Source organism: Erythrolamprus reginae, chromosome 3, assembly GCF_031021105.1.
Source record: "Erythrolamprus reginae isolate rEryReg1 chromosome 3, rEryReg1.hap1, whole genome shotgun sequence".
Taxonomy (NCBI): Eukaryota; Metazoa; Chordata; class Lepidosauria; order Squamata; family Dipsadidae; genus Erythrolamprus; species Erythrolamprus reginae.
In genome coordinates this window covers 178,637,687-178,651,981 of record NC_091952.1, presented here as the reverse complement: position 1 = coordinate 178,651,981, position 14,295 = coordinate 178,637,687, and the positions used below count along the sequence as shown (strand labels likewise).

Sequence of the window (14,295 nt, the reverse complement as noted above, 5' to 3'; positions counted from 1 at the left end):
AGTATAAAATATTTTGTTAAAATGTTAAAATGTTAAAATGGAGTTAAAAGTTTAAAAGAAATTAAAATTAAGTTTAAAATTTAAAAATATAAATGAGTTAAAAAAGAGAACCTGTTTACTTTTGGAGGAGCTCTTTAGAGTCAGTGATGCCTGTCCTCCATCTTGGCTCCTCCCAAGTCTACATATTACAGGAAGCAATAATAAAAGGAGGAAAATGGAGAGGAAACAGAAGAAAATGTATGCCAGCAAAGCATCTATACAAATTGAGACCTGTGGGCGAGTAAAGACATGCCATGCAGAAAGATGGATTCTAACACCAGAGTGTGCTCACTTTCTCCCTGTGTAAAAAAAAAAAGGAACATGTTGTGATGCATTTCCATTCCATAAAGGAAATGCCCTTGTTCAGGTCATAGATCAGTGATGGTGAACCTTTTTCCCCATGGGTGCCGAAAGTGCGTGTGCACACATTATTGTGCATGTTCAAGTGCCCACACCCATAATTCAATGCTTGGGGAGGGTGAGAATGACCCCTCTCTCCTCCTGGAGGCTTTCTGGAGGCCAGAAATGGCCCGTTTCCCACTCCTGGTGGAACCGGTAGGTCCATTTTTTACCCTTCCCAAGCTCTGGAGGCTTCCCTGGAGCCTGGAGAAGGCAAAAATGCCCTCTTCCATTCCCCTGGAGGCACTCTATAAGCCAAAAATGCCCTCCCATTGCCTCCATGTGAGCCAAAAATCAACTGGCCAGCATGTGCATGCGCATGCGCTGAGCTGAGCTAGGGCAATGGCTTGTGTGTCAGCAGATATGGTTCTGCATGCCACCTGTGGCACCCATGCCATTGGTTTGCCATCACTGTAATAAACCATGGTTGTCAAACTCGATTGCATCATGTGATGTTATGTGATGTATTGTGACTTTTTTTGCCTTTGGGGAGATGGGGTGGCTGTGCACTTGAGGCATACCGCCCTTGGGCTGCCAATTTGACACCCCTGCTGTTCTGCCGGGCTCTCTGGTAGGAGCCTCCCGAAAATTCAAGGATACAAATTTCAGACACACACTCGTTTGAAAATTCAAAACAATGTTCTTTATCACAAAATTCAAAATAAACTGAGCACTCTTTTTGTATTGCAAAGAGCACTTGTCCCAAAACAACCGGGTAATCTGTACAATTTCCCTTAATCAGTCTTTAAGTACTTAGCTAGCAGCTGTGAAGAAACTTAACACCCCTTCTTCTTCCATGAAGTGAAACACCCACACACTTTGATCTGCGTTGGTTTCAAAGACGTGAAAAATCAAAAAACAAAGTCAAGGCACGATTCCTGAAGAACTGCGATCAGATACTCTTCCACAATGGCCAAACCCACATGCTGCTGTTTATAGCAGCAGCCCTAATTACTGGAGCCCCACCCAAACACAGGTGGCCTCTCTTATTTCCGGTAATATGTCCTTACTTGGTCTCTTCTACGCATAATTCTGCGCTTGCATGGGTCTAAGACATCTTCATCCGAATCAATGGAAGATAAGGGAGATTGACTGCCTGGGCTGTGAGCCAAGCCCCCTATTCCAAGTCACTCCCACCTTCTTCTTCGTCCGAGGAAACTAAACTCTGAACTGACTCTGTCGGCAATAACACAGGCCTATGACATGTTGAAGTTTCCCCTGCATCCACATTCCCTTAGGAGCTGGGCCAGAGCCAACCACAACACCTGCTAAGGGTGTGACAACTTTACGAATTGTGGACTTCGACTCCCAGAATTCCTGAGCGAGCATGGAATTCTGGGAGTTGAAGTCCACAAGTCATAAAGTTGCCACAATTGCCCACCCCTACCATGGACTAACAGGGTGTTTAAACCTGGAGGCAAAGGCTTGCTATCAAACTGGTGGCCCATGGGCCAAATGCGTCATGCACAGACCACACCCACCCCAGCTCCGCGAAGGGAAAACCCTAGTGATACATCACACGGCGTCAACATGACATATGTGCAGTAGAGGGAAAAGTGTTAAGGGACCTCTGGTTTTGTGTTGTTTTCTTTCTGTTTCTACCTAAGCACTTCTACTGCTATTCCATAAATTACTATAGAACTAATGTAAGTACCAACCACTAAAAAAGTTTATAGTTGTTGAGACAATGGTCGAATAGCAATTTATTTTGCTTTGGGGACAAAACAAAAAATAAATATTAATCCAATTCAGTGCTGAATAGAGGATTGCAACTTACCTGCCGATGTGTGCTTGAACTTTTCACTCTTCTTCTTCCTCCATTTCCATGGCTTGAAAAGTCTTCCTAGATTGGCGAACTTACTTCTCCTCCTTATAGGAGGGGTGTGTGTCCCTGGAACCAATGAGTCCGAACGCATTGCAGCCAGTCTCTCCACTTCCTCAGCTGAGTTGTCACAAAGGAAAGGAAAAGAGGAAAAGAGAAGAAAGCCATCTTAGTAAAACTGGGCTGATATGCAAGAGGGATATTTAAGTTGGATTAAGAGCTGCCCCTTTAAGGGATTGCGTTATAAATAAATACTTTATTGCTTTTGTATGTATGAATGGATTGTTATCAGTGACAGGCTACCAAAAGTTTTACTACCACACTGTGGGCGTTGCTTATGCAATTTCTTTCAACATCTTTCAGTGCAAATTGGATGCTCTGGGATGGAGCTCCATTTTTGCTACTCCATTGCATTGCCCCCTGTTCGGGCAGTAGCCCACTGCTGCTTAAAGTGTATGTACACACACGCACACACAGTTCTTCTAAAATTATACACATTCAACCTCATTTACTGTGATAGGAAAAACATACCCAGAGCCCAGAAGGGGGAAAAAAATATCAAAATTTTGCTACCATACTGTGTACCTGACCAAAATTTTGCAACCGGTACTGCGTACCTGACTGTACCTGTAGGAGCCCATCACTGATTGTTATATACACATAACAATTAAAAACAATGCCCCACTCATCACAATTTCCCCATCCTGAACCACCCAAACATCTACACAACAGACTAAGTAATACTTAGTCCAACATCTCACTGATGGTGATCCTTTAGTTCATTGCGAGTATAGCTCTGGGATAAAAACTATTCAGGAAACATGTGGTTTGAGTTTTAATTGTTCTGTATCTTCTGCCAAAATGCAATAGTTCAAAAAGATTGTAAGCAGGATGAGAAGAGTCTCTGAGAATGTTGTGCACCTTCCTATAACAGCAAGATGCTATGCAGAGTAATGCAGGAGGACTAAATAAGATACCAGAATATACTGTGCAATTAATGAACCAGAAAAATACGAAGACACGTTTGTAGAAAATAATAGTTTACTCTTCGGTACAAAATATCTTCTGCTTCAGTCTTCTATTTATAGGAACTTTACTTTACTTATTTATTTTATCTATCTATCTATCTATCTATCTATCTATCTATCTATCTATCTATCTATCTATCTATCTATTTATTAGATTTGTATACCACCCCTCTCCGCAGACTCTGGGCGGCTAACAACATTAGCTATATTAAGTAAATATTCAACCAATCCAGGTTACAAATAGATACTAAACCAATCCAGGTTTCTAGTAGATGCTAAACCAGTCCAGGTTTCTTCATATCACTATTACTGCTCTACTCAATATCTAACACATGCTCAAACTGCTCTAGCCAGCCAACTAACCACCACCATCAACAACAGCAAACAACCATAAAATAATGGTAAAGTTGATTTGCATCTTATAATGCTCTCGCCCAATCACATTGCAGTTCATATCCTATGACTCAGCATTAACATGCTTACATTCTACCTTTTACCTTATATGGTAATACAATGAAATGTCACCCAGGATTGCTAATCCTGACAGATATCATCCAGATATGGTATCTGGAACCCAATGATATTCTGGACAATTTTAATGTTTCACTGCAGAGATTTTTTATCCGCTACAGAGCTGCTCCCATACCATGTGAGAATGCCGTATGTCAGGACACTCTCAATGGTGCTGCGATAAGTAGGACAGCAGAAGATGCTGAGATAGATTTATCTTCCTGAGCATTCTCAGGAAGTACAGCCTCTTTTGTGCCTTCTTCACAAGCATGTTGACATTCATAACTCATAAGAGGTCCCCTGAGATATGAATACCCAGAAATTTAAAACTGTAGTTGGAGATTGCACTCTGAGTAATGTAGTCCCAGACATGTGACCACATTTATGTGTTCTTATGGGTCATCGAGCTATACCACTGCTGGGTAATTGTGCCATGCAGACCAGCGGACATTTCAAGTCTCAACAAAGGACCATGTAGCAGTGGAAAGATGGGGAGAAATGAATCATTTTTCACCTATGTGTAATGGGAAAGATTATGAATATATATTCTGAAAATCCTACTCTTGAATATGTAAGTCTATGAGGATACCCGACAATTAATGTAATCTATGATTTTACCATTTGCATGGAGTTTTAACTGTCTGCAAAAAGCAATCCTATGCTTAGACCAGAACAAAAGGAGATGGGCAATATATTTGTTTCCCACTGGCTGTTGGAGAATTAATTCAAAATTCAGTTGGAATAATTTATGATTTCAAAATTTGATCCAAATCTCTCAGCTTTATAAAGGTCTTGAAGTATTACCAATAGTGAAAAACATTTTGGGTGATTCCATACCATTTTTTTTACAGACTAGAATATTTTCAAGATGGAAATCAATTATTTGCAAGAACTTTGGAATGCAGAGTTGATATAGCCTATGCTGACAAACCAGTAATAAGATTATGTGTGTTGGGGAAATCAGGAGATTCAGGCAGCTCAAATGTGTATAAAGATTTATTGCAAACTTAAGCTCAAGTAACAATCAAGAGAAAATAAGAAAGGCATTCAAGGTGGGCTGGATTTAGATTTCTTGTGGGTATGCAGGGACCCATGACTTATGATGTGTTTGACCCCTCAGTCTCAGCCTGGTCATCTCCTACAATCTGCTGATGTTTAAAATGCTTCTTCATATTGGACACATCTTTAGGATATTTAAGATAAAGCTAATCAGCAATATTTCCAATGTTTATTGGACAGTCTAAAGAATGTTGAAAATGGATCAGTTGCCCAACTCTTTATGCAAAAATAGAAAATGATGGAGAGAACACTTCCATATATGATACAGCCTTGCCCTATTGTTCTGGTTCAATACATGTAGTCTTCAACATATGACCAGTCATTTAGTGACCATCAGAAGTTTCAACGGCACTGAAAAAGTGACGTAGGACCATCTTTCACACTTACGACCAGGGGTGGGCAGCAGGAATGCAGTTCCACCGGTGGAAATGAAGATGCGTGCACAGCTCCAGCTGATAGGCGGCTGTCAATTCCTGGATTACTGGTCTCGACTCAGCCTTCCTTTTTTCCCCTGCTGCTGTTGCTGTGTCTGCACTCCTTGCTTTTTTCCTCTTTCTTCCTTCCTGGCCTCGGATGAGCTTCCCTCTCTCCTGCCCAGCTCCTCTCCAGCCTCACACGGCCACCTCCCGCCTGAGGTGCAAGCAGAAGGCGTGGGTGGAAGCGGCGCTGGCAGCATTTACGCTTCTAGTAGCACCCATTCGCCTAGCTACCCAGCCTGAGGCCGGGGGCGAACCAGGGAGGAGAGTGCGGGAAACACAAAGCAAATTGTCACTCCAGCGAGCAACACTGGTAAGGTTGTAAGTTGAGGACTTAACAGTTCACTTGAACGATGATGATTGTTCAAGCCACTCCCACCTGGTCACATGGCTGGCAAACCACTCCAACCCACTCACATGACCATTAAGCCACACCCACAAAATAAACCACGTGCGCCTGTGTGAGATTTTGGCGATTTTGTGCTTCAGTGCATGCGCGGAAGCAAAAGAATTGCCAAAATCTCCCACGCGCATGTGTCCCCTCACAAGATCTTGATTCCTGCATATGTGCAGAAGAAAGAACATGCTAGAACCCATGCGCACGCATGCAAGAGACCCGAAGTTGCATACGCAGCGCACCGGTAGCGGCAGTAATGGGAATCCACCCCTGTTACAACCATTGCAGCATTTCCATAGTCACATGATCAAAATTTGGATGCTTGCTAACTGGTCCATATTTATAATACATAGTTGTAAGTCAAGGGCTACCTATTTTGCAATGCATACATGATGGTTTAGCAAACTATATAGCTGCTACCACCTGTGTTCTACTCAATAAATCATAGCTAAGCACCCTGTAGCTAACATCCTAGTTGAATTTCACTTTCTTCCCTTCCACATTCCATTTCTTTCTCTTCCAAATTCACAGCATCACAACAAATGGTTTAATTTAATCGAATCAATGGTGATGCTCATACCCACAAGATGAAGCCTTTGCTGTAGGAATGGCAGGAAAATATGGCCCACATAGTTCAAATCGTTGACTTGCAAAGATTAGGTGAATTGAAAAGCAGTAATTATCTCTTCTCTTATTCTGTTTTATTTTTATACTCCACATTTTGTTTAGTTTTCTTGAAGTGTTGAAGAACACTTTACACTTATATGAATCATAAGTAACAGATTTCCATAGGGCTAAATCTGGAACCAACAAGGAAGGGATTTTTTTTTTTAAAAAAAAGGCATTAGGCCCTTTTCACACAAGGCCTAACCCAACATCCTGATATTAATTGTTATGCTGAATAGAAGTAAGCCTCTTACAACCATTTTGCTGGGCAAAAACCTGAGAATTAAACAAAATTGCTCTAAAACAGTTCAGAACGATGCTATATGGATCCTCATTCACCTAGTTCTATAATAAAAAACCCCCCATCAAAGTATATCATGGCTGTAACCCTTGCTTGTACTCAGTTACTCAGCGGATGGTCAATTATGGCAGTCCTACTCTTTTTAATATGTTTGTGAGTGACATAGGGGAAGGTTTGGTAGGGAAGATTTGCCTATTTGCCGATGACTCTAAAGTGTGCAATAGGGTTGATATTCCTGGAGGGGTCTGTAATATGGTAAATGATTTAGCTTTACTAGATAAATGGTCAAAGCAATGGAAACTGCAGTTTAATGTTTCCAAATGTAAAATAATGCACTTGGGGAAAAGGAATCCTCAATCTGAGTATTGAATTGGCAGTTCTGTGTTAGCAAAAACTTCAGAAAAGAAGGATTTAGGGGTAGCGATTTCTGACAGTCTCAAAATGGGTGAGCAGTGTGGTCGGGCAGTAGGAAAAGCAAGTAGGATGCTTGGCTGCATAGCTAGAGGTATAACAAGCAGGAAGAGGGAGATTGTGATCCCCTTATATAGAGCGCTGGTGAGACCACATTTGGAATACTGTGTTCAGTTCTAGAGACCTCACCTACAAAAAGATATTGACAAAATTGAACGGGTCCAAAGACGGGCTACAAGAATGGTGGAAGGTCTTAAGTATAAAACATATCAGGGAAGACTTAATGAACTCAATCTGTATAGTCAGGAGGACAGAAGGGAAAGGGGGGACATGATCGAAACATTTATTTATTTATTTAGATTTGTATGCCGCCCCTCTCCGCAGACTCGGGGCTTTAAATATGTTAAAGGGTTAAATAAGGTTCAGGAGGGAAGTGTTTTTAATAGGAAAGTGAACACAAGAACAAGGGAACACAATCTGAAGTTAGTTGGGGGAAAGATCAAAGGCAACATGAGAAAATATTATTTTACTGAAAGAGTAGTAGATCCTTGGAACAAACTTCCAGCAGACGTGGTTGGTAAATCCACAGTGACTGAATTTAAACATGCCTGGGATAAACATATATCCATTGTAAGATAAAATACAGGAAATAGTATAAGGGCAGACTAGATGGACCATGAGGTCTTTTTCTGCCGTCAGTCTTCTATGTTTCTATGTTTCTAAGTAAGCCTGTTACAACCATTTTGCTGGGCAAAAAACTGAGAATTAAACAAAATTACTCTAAAACAGTTCAGAACGATGCTATATGGATCCTCATTCACCTAGTTCTATAATAACCCCCCCCATCAAAGTATATCATGGGTGTAACCCTTACCTGTACTCACTTACTCAGCGGATGGTCAATTATGGCAGCCATTATACTTTTTTCTCTCTCAGTGGCTCAGTCATTTCCCCCCCACCACAGTTTTAAATGAAGTACATTAATTGCGTAGTTCTGCCAAAAAAAGAGTGACCTCTTAAAAGGAGAATCTGTTACCAAAACCAAAACAAAACAAGAACCCCCCAGCCTTATGAACAATTCACACCAGAAGAGGTTTAATGTCAACAGCGTAAGGAGGTTATCCTGCTAGCATTTTTAATATAAAATCTAATTTAGAAATACATTTCCCCCATGTTGTTTGGAAAAATGTTCATGTCACAAGGCTGAAATGAATGCCAAGCATGTTGGAGTGGGTACGGCTGAGAAAGAGGGATCGTCTTTTGAATAATGGCACATTTATAATATTTATTATATTTCCCAATGTGAAACGTTCATAATTTTTATCCTCCACAATCTATAGTCATTGGAAAGATAATAAATGCAGATAACTGTTGTAATTTACTAATCTATTAGCCAGCTTCAAATTTCCTTCTTGTCAGGCTCTTTTGGAATGGCCAAGAGGATAGTGATGGGTTTCACAATGCAAGGAGTGGGGGCCATAACAGAAAAGTCTCTTCTCCTGGACCCTGCCAACTGCAGGTCCTTGGCTGATAGGATGGAGACCATGTCTCTTTCTACCAGAGTGAATGTGGCAGGCCAATCCATTTGGGGCAAAATAGGTAACCTGTATCCATGCCATAAAGGACTTTAAAGGTGATAACCAAATCCTTGAATTGGTATCATAGGCCACCCTAGGGGCCCCTAAGACTGATCACACTGCTGTATTCTCCATAGTGGGTAGAGCTAGCTTCCAAGAATGAAACCAACTCCCCCCAGAGATCAGAATTGCCCCCACCCTCCTTGCCTTTCGTAAACTTCTCAAAACCCACTTCTGCCATCAGGGATGGGGGAATTGAAATATCTTCCCCAGGCCTATATAATTTATGTATGGTGTGTTGTGTGCATGTTTTTTAAATTATGGCTTTTTAATTTCGTATTATTAGATTTGTATTGTACATTGTTTCTATCACTGCTGCGAGCCGCCCCGAGTCTACGGAGAGGGGTGGCATACAAATTAAATAAATAAATGAATAAATGAATAAATGAATAAATGAATAAATAAGACTCTGATCTTTAGCCAATAAGGACCTAGTCCCAGGTATAAAAGCACCTCTGTACCATCAACCCCCCTCTTTTGACTCAGTCCTAGCCACAAAAGGACTTGTGTTCTCCGCAAATGCAGAAGGATTCAAAGCAAAGGGAAAATACTTCTTTCCTTAGAGCACAAATTTAAAACGCTGTCATTCTCTGCTGTCAGATATGGCCATCCATTCAGACAGTTTTGGACAAGTTGTGGAATAGAGGGTCATCATCTCAGGATCAAAAACAGCAGATACCAAGCACTCAGGACGGAAGCTCCTCAAGGCATTGCTTTAATCACTTTGTGATACATAAAGTGGAACTGTTATGTAATGCTTAAATTACATTATCTTTACCATCACTGTTTTATGTATGTTTTACTGAAGATAGTGCAAATGTTTTATTAGTTATTTACGGTGATGTACAGCACAGCTAATTGCTCTGAGGATTGCTGGCATATTACTGAATAAATTGTAATAAATGAACTATAAAAGTCTCTCAGCCTCTTCTAATGTCCTCTAGGGAAATCAGTTGTGGGTTACAAACCTCAGCTAGGCAATAATTGTATCTACCAGTTGTCCACATTTTTGCAGCCCAAATCTGGTAGCCTTAATTTTTCTATACAATATGTCAAACAATTATTTAAGTGGACTAGATTAAATGTGTCCGGGACCGTCTTCTGCCGCACGAATCCCAGCGACCAGTTAGGTCCCACAGAGTTGGCCTTCTCCAGGTCCCGTCGACTAAACAATGTTGTTTGGCGGGATCCAGGGAAAGAGCCTTCTCTGTGGCGGCCCTGACCCTCTGGAATCAACTCCCCCCAGATATCAGAGTTGCCCCCACCCTCCTTGCCTTTTGTAAGCTCCTTAAAACCCACCTATGTCGTCAGGCATGGGGGAATTGAGATATTCCCTTCCCCCTAGGCTGATAAAATTTATGCATGGTATGTCTGTATGTATGATTGGTTTCTTAAATTGGGGTTTTTTACATTACTTTTAATATTAGATTTGTTCATATTTGTCAAACAAATAAATAGATAGCTGAATAGATAAATACAGTGTTCCCTTGCTTTTCCCAGGGTATGTGTTCCGAGATCGCCCGCGAAAGTTGAATTTCCGCGAAGTAGAGATGCGGAAGTAAATACACTATTTTTGGCTATGAACAGTATCACAAGCCTTCCCTTAACACTTTAAACCCTTAAATTGCAATTTCCCCTTCCCTTAGCAACCATTCAGATTATTATTCACCATGTTTATTTATTAAAGTTTATTCAAAAAATATTTATTAAAGGCAGACGAAAGTTTGGTGATGACATATGATGTCATCGGGTGGGAAAAAACGTGTTATAGGGAAAAAACCCGCAAAGTATTTTCTTATTAATATTTTTGAAAAACTGTGGTATACACTTTCCGCGAAGTTCTAACCCGCGAAAATCGAGGGAACACATTATTATTATTATTATTATTATTATTATTATTATTATTTATTAGATTTGCATAGCTGTACTAACAAATATAGTTCTTTTCAGAAATTTCTCATGTTGATCTACTTTTCCAGGGTGGCGTTCCAGTTGCTCTTAAAAGTATCGACGAATCTGGAGCAGATGCTTGAGCCAGGATTTTATTGTGGATTCCTCTGATTCTAGGAGACTCTTAGAGATTTTCAGTTCGTAACTGAGGAGGTTACAGAATGTTAGCCACCTTTGAGGGGCTAAGTCAAATTCAATACAAGTGGCTGCCAATTTGATAACAAAGCGGGCTTGACTTTGAGAAAGTGCCATACCCTAAGTCAGTGTTTCCCAACCTTGGCAACTTGAAGATATCTGGACTTCAACTCCCAGAAGTCCCCAGCCAGCGAATGCTGGCTGGGGAATTCTGGGAGTTGAAGTCCAGATATCTTCAAGTTGCCAAGGTTGGGAAACACTGCCCTAAGTCATCTTTCTAGTAAAGCAGTGCTGAACAGTAAAGATGATCACAATTCTTCTAGAGGAGAGCATATCAACTGCTCTAGATGGATAAAGCCAGCAACTCTGATTGTGTATATAAGAATGTTGACAAAAGTTCTTTGTAACTCTTGAAACACTGCAAAAAAAAACCCCACCTACTCTTCCATGTCTTGCCATGGTGAATTCCTCTGCTAGTCCTGCAAATGAAACTCCTTTCTACTTTTAGAAGAGCTTTCTTCTATTTCTTGACCCCTGGACTGTTCTTAGATGATCCAGATTTTGTGCTTTCAGTTGTTTCCATTAAGCAGCCTTAAGGTACCGGCAGAATTTATATAGAACCCCCCCCCCCCATCCGTTATCTTTTGAAGCCTTTATGGTTCTCTTAATAGCCTGCTTCTATCTCTACCTTAATTTCTGCTGGAAGATTTATGACTGTCTAGTTCAGTGATGGGCAACCTTTTGAGCTTGGTGTGTCAAAATTCGCCAAAAAACTGAGCATAACTCGGGTGGTGTGTCACCTTGAGAAAAAAACTGGGCGGCATAGAAGTATATATATATATATATATATATATATAGGTAGGTAGGTAGATATATAGGTAGATAGGTAGGTAGGTAGGTAGATAGACAGATAAACAAACAAAAAATAAATATAAATATAAATAAATAATAAATCCCTTCTTTTTTATTAAAAGAAATTAATAATAAAACCAAACCAAACTCTATTACTATTAAAACTAAAACAACCAGCAAATTCAAAAACATAACTATTAATAAAAACAGGTGAGGGTTGGGGGTTTTCTTTCTCTGTTATTATTTAAGTGCTTTTACCATATGCTTTAAATCAGTGATTTTCAACCTTTTTTGAGCCGCGGCACATTTTTTACATTTACAAAATCCTGGGGCACACCACCAACCAAAATGACACAAATCTAATAAATAAATAAATAAATAAATAAATAAATAAATAAATAAATACATACATATATACATACATACATACATACATACATACATACATACATAAATAACCCCCTCATATATACAATCCCATGTAACATCCCCTTATAAATACAGTGGTACCTCGAGATACGAGTTTAATTCGTTCCGGACCTGGGCTCTTAAGTCGAGCAGCTCTTATCTCGAACGACTTTTCCCCATAGGAATTAATGTAAATAATTTTAATTGGTTCCAGCCCTCAAAAAACTCACAAAGTTAGTCTAAATTATGCAGAAAGACATGTTTTTAATGAAGAAATGTACATGTACATATAAATGAATAATGAAGTTTCTTTCATTTAACTTGTAAACTTTCTTAAACTTTTAAATTTACATATGTTCAACTTCTCTGCCACCCAATCCTGTAGGAAAGAGGTCCCCAACCCTTTTTGCACCAGGGACCGGCTTTAAGCGATCAAGAGAGGAATGGGTGAATGAATGGACGGAGGGTGGGAAGGAAGGAAGGAAAGAGGGAAGGGACAGGAACAGAGGAAGGAAGCAAGGAAACTTATGAAAGGGGAGAGTAAGAGAGGAATGAGTGAAGGGAGGGAGGGAGGGAAGAAGGTGGGAAGGAGAAAGAAAAGAAGAAATAGAGGAAGGGAAGGTAAAAGAGAGAAAGAAAAAGAGCAAAAAAGAAAGCAAGAAAGAAAGAAAGAAAGAAAGAAAGAAAGAAAGAAAGAAAGGGGGAAGGGACAGGAACAGAGGAAGGAAGCAAGGAAACTTATGAAAGGGGAGAGTAAGAGAGGAATGAGTGAAGGGAGGGAGGGAGGGAAGAAGGTGGGAAGGAGAAAGAAAAGAAGAAATAGAGGAAGGGAAGGTAAAAGAGAGAAAGAAAAAGAGCAAGAAAGAAAGCTGCAAGCACCCCCCTGAGCCCCCCAGGCCGGCTGCAACCTTTTAAAACACGCGCGCCGCTTCGCAGCTGTCTCTTGAAGCCGAACGCGGAAGTTAGCGTTTGGCTTCAGGAGACAGCTCCTTGGCGCTTGTATCTCGAATTTGGGCTTGTAAGTAGAACAAAAATATCTCTCCCCTCCCAGCTCTTATCTCGAGTTGCTCTTAAGTAGAGCAGCTCTTATGTCGGGGTTCCACTGTACAGTCAATCATCAATCATCCCTCCTCAAATTTATACCACTGTCTCATTTCTGGGTATTTCTCCTGTCTTTCCCCCTTTTCTCTCATGTTTCTCATTTCTCTCTCTTCCTCCCTTTTCCCCTCATTCCTTCTCCCTCTCACTTCTCCTCTTTTTCCATCCCTGTCTCTTTCCCCCCCTTATGTGTGTGTGTGTATACACTCGAACCATTTCCAAAACCAGTTGAGGGCTGGGTTTTTTTTATCATTAAATTCTTTTCAAAAACAGGTGTGGGCTGGGGGTGGGTTCTTATTATTTGGATGCTTTTTACCATATGCTTCAAAAATCACCTCTCTCTCTCTTTTGTTTCTCTCTCCTCTCATTCTCTGCCTCAATCATTTTCTCATTTCTCCTTTTTTCTCCCCTTTTTGTTCTCATTTCTGTCGCTCTCCTTTCCTCTCCCTATCTGTCTTGCTTTCTCTTGCTATCTTTTTTCTCTCTTGCTTTCCTTCTCTCTCTCTCTTGTTCTCTTATTTTCTTTCTCTCTCTCTCTTGTTCTTTCTCTCTCATGCTTTCTCTTGTTCTTTTAAAATTTTTTAAAAAGTGTGGGCGCACGCTACTACGCATGCGTGAGTTCTGACATCCATAATTCGCTACCCCTCCTCTCTCTCTTTCTCTCTCCTCCTTCCTCTCTCATCTCTCTTCCCTTTCTCTCATTCCCTTTCTCTCTACCCTTTCTATCTCTCACTCTTTCCTTCTCTCCCTCCCTTTCTCTCTTTCTTTTCTCTCATTCCCTCTTTCTCTCTCTCCTTTCTATCTCTCACTCTTTCCTTCTCTCCCTCCCTTTCTCTCTCTTTCCTTTCCCTCATTCCCTCTTTCTCTCTATCCTTTCTATCTCTCACTCTTTCCTTCTCTCCCTCCCTTTCTCTCTCTTTCCTTTCCCTCATTCCCTCTTTCTCTCTATCCTTTCTATCTCTCTTTCCTTCTCTCCCTCCCTTTCTCTCTCTTTCCTTTCTCTCATTCCCTTTCTCTCTATCCTTTCTATCTCTCACTCTTTCCTTCTCTCCCTCCCTTTCTCTCTTTCCTTTCTCTCATTCCCTCATTCTCTCTATCCTTTCTATC

At 40.6% G+C, this 14,295-nt stretch overlaps 1 protein-coding gene across 1 annotated transcript in view; it reads right to left on the bottom strand.

Annotated features, from left to right (window-relative positions):
- Nucleotides 1-14,295, bottom strand: part of PHACTR1 (phosphatase and actin regulator 1) — a 301,263-nt gene that overhangs the window by 98,538 nt on the left and 188,430 nt on the right. The window contains exon 4 of the mRNA XM_070747269.1: nucleotides 2,216-2,380. Within this exon, the coding sequence (XP_070603370.1) occupies nucleotides 2,216-2,380 (165 nt within the window). The remainder of the gene's footprint in view (nucleotides 1-2,215; nucleotides 2,381-14,295) is intronic.